Below are 3140 nucleotides of genomic sequence, written 5' to 3' on the forward strand. Positions count from 1 at the left end.
AAAAAAAAAAAAAAAAAAAAGACGTACTAATACGTGCTACATGCATGGATGGACCTTGAAAAAACATCACGCCAAGTCAAAGAAGCCAGTCACAAAAGGTCACATGTTATGCCATTCTGTTTACATGAAACATCTAAAATAGGCAGATCAACAGAAACAAAAAGTCAATGAGTGGTTTCCAGGGGCTGGAGGGAGGAAGGAGTGGGCAGTGATCGCTAATGGGAATGGGCTTTCTTTCTGGGATAATGAAAATGTTCTAAAATTAGATAGTGGTGATGATTACACAACTCTGTGAATAGACTACAAACTGCTCAAGTGTACTCACTGAGAGGTTGAATTTTATGAGTTATAGCTCAGCAAAGCTTTTATTTAAAAAAAAAAAAAAAAACTCTCTAGGCTGGGCATGGTGGCTCACACCTGTAATCCCAGCACTTTGGGAGGCTGAGGCAGGAGGATTGCTTGAGGCCAGGAATTCAAGACCAGCCTGGGCATCACAGCGAGACCCCTATCTACAAAATATTTAAAATTAGCCAGGTGTGGTGGTGTTTGCCTTTAGTCCCAGCTATTTGAGAGGCTAAGATGGGAGGATTGCTTGGGCCTAACAGCTGGAGGCTACAGTGAGCTATAATTGCATCATGGGACTCTAGCCAGGGCAACAGAGGAGGACCTTGTCACTCACATACACACACAGACACACAGACACACAGATACACACACACACACACACACACACACACACAAAGATTGAGATGTACAATAGAGTTGAGGGAAAAACATACCTTAAAGGACCTATTCACTTATGACGCAGAAAGCATGGCCTCTGTCCCTTCCTACAAGCCATTATTGATAAGGGAATGCTGGTCAGTTACAGAATTCAATACAGACAATGAAGGCAGATCACTGCTCAGGAAAATACAGCTATTCTGACTACCAAGATCAAGCAGGAGTTTCTCCTGGGGTCTTCACATGCAGGACACAGTATTAGAAAATACATTATTATTACTATTATTATTTCAGACAGAGTCTCGCTCTGTTGCCCAGGCTGGAGTGCAGTAGCGCAATCTTGGCTCACTACTTCCACCTTCTGGGTTCAGCCTCCCAAGTAGCTGGGATTACAGGCGTGCACCACCATGTCTGGCTAATTTTTGTATTTTTAATAGAGACAGCATGTTACCATGTTGGACAGGCTGGTGTTGAACTCCTGGCCTCAAATGACCTGCCTGCCTCAGCCTCTAAAAGTGCTGGGATTACAGGCATCAGCCACCTACCTGGCCTAAATAATAAATCTTCAAGAGTATCCACAAAACAGACACAAGGCATTTAATTGGGACCTTCTAAATAGCAAAATTCAAAACTGATAATAAGTATCAAATCACAATTCAATGAAAGCCTCATCTGAGGTAGGGGAATACTAAACATTTCAGAATCTAGTTCACCAATCTGACTTGATCTAAGGGTAGATTTTGGACTAACTTAAAGAAAAGATGAACTCCACATCCCTTAAGTGATCTGCCTAAAACATGGCTTTTACCAAGTAAATGTTTTGTTGTTGTTACTGAGATGGAGTCTTGCTCTGCTGCCCAGTGGCTGGAGTGCGTGGCTCAATCTCAGCTCACAGCAACCTCTGCCTCCAGGGTTCAAGCGATTCTCCCACCTCAGCCTCCCTAGCAGCTGGGATTACAGGCACACACCACCATGCCTGGCTAATTTTTGCATAATAGAGACAGGGTTTCACCATGTTGGCTAAGATGGTCTCAATTTCTTGACCTTGTGATCCCCCCTACCTCAGCCTCCCAAAGTGCTGGGATTATAGGCATGAGCCACCGCGCCCGGCCACCAAGTGAATTTTTTATAGGGTGTCAGTAACTCAAGATGGTGTTTTCAAACTAATGGCTAGAGTAGGAAAGAAGATGACACGCTCAGCTTATCTTAAGGAGTAGGTTATTTTCATAAACATTATGTGCTAGGCACTTGAATAACTGTTGGAGAGAAATAAATGAAGAAACTCCTACTGCCCTTACGATACAAGGGCACAGAGGCTGCCACACAGAAATACATGGTTGTATATGGCTGGGTGCAGCGGCTCACACCTATACTTCCAGCGCTTTGGGAGGCCAAGGCAGGTGGACTGCTTGAGGCCAGGAATTCAAGACCAGCTTGTGCCACACGGTGAAACCCCATCTCTACTAAAAATTAGCCAGGCATGGCACCTTGTGCTCATGGTCCCAGCTACTTGGGAGGCTGAGGCATAAGGATCCCTTGAGCCTGAGGGGTGGAGGCTGCAGAGGGCCAAGATGGCACCAGTGCACTCCAGCCTGGGCAACAGAGCAAGACTGTCTCTAAAAAAAAAGAAAGAAATAAATACATGGTTATGTACACTCGTCATGCCTATCACACCTTAGGGAACAGGTAACCTTGAGGATGTGTGATTTTGCTTTCCTTAGGTAGGCAAGGAATATCGACTTATCTACATCTTTGACTGATTTTAATGAATTACAGTAATATGCAGATGATAATGTCAACTTGGAGTTGACAAAATGCACATCCATTTGACATTTACATGATTACAGATATGTCACCAGCCTAAGGGAGCTCCAGCCTATTCTCCAGTGGGTTACTTCCACCCCAAATTGACAGACCTGCCTCAACCACCCGTTCAGCACCCCTTTACTTCTAAAAGTACTGAACCCAAAGTTGCCAGCCCTTGTTCCTACTTGTTCTAAGAAGCCTTGAACAGTAATCGTCGGCACCTGGATTTTACAGAAGCTATAGAAACATCTCACCTCTAGAAACCCCCTCTGATTCGGGTCCATATGGTTCAGGGGGATGTAGGTGTCATCGGTCTCCTGGCAAACCACCATTGCATGCCTTTGACTGAAAGTTCCACGGCCAACATCTTGGCCACTTAGACGAACATTAAAACCTTAAGCAAGCAAGAAAAAAAAAAATCAGATTCCCATAAATAACGTAATAATAAGGCGTGGTGACTCTAATTTTTTGAGACGGAGTCTCACTCTGTCACTAGGCTGAAGTGCAGTGTCACGATCTTGGGTCACTGCAAACTCCGCCCCTCAGGGTTCAAGTGATTCTCCTGCCTCAGCCACCTAAGTAGCTGGGATTACAGGCACGTGCCACCATGC

General features: G+C 44.7%; 1 protein-coding gene across 2 annotated transcripts in view; it reads right to left on the reverse strand.

The window, feature by feature from the left end:
* The window catches only part of DHTKD1 (dehydrogenase E1 and transketolase domain containing 1), a 56784-nt gene that overhangs the window by 23027 nt on the left and 30617 nt on the right, over nucleotides 1-3140 (reverse strand). For both annotated transcript variants that reach the window (XM_017529869.2, XM_017529871.2), the window contains exon 10: nucleotides 2784-2923. In XM_017529869.2, the coding sequence (XP_017385358.1) occupies nucleotides 2784-2923 (140 nt within the window). The remainder of the gene's footprint in view (nucleotides 1-2783; nucleotides 2924-3140) is intronic.

The sequence above is a fragment of the Cebus imitator genome, unplaced genomic scaffold, assembly GCF_001604975.1.
Source record: "Cebus imitator isolate Cc_AM_T3 unplaced genomic scaffold, Cebus_imitator-1.0 Scaffold61, whole genome shotgun sequence".
NCBI classification, from domain to species: domain Eukaryota; kingdom Metazoa; phylum Chordata; class Mammalia; order Primates; family Cebidae; genus Cebus; species Cebus imitator.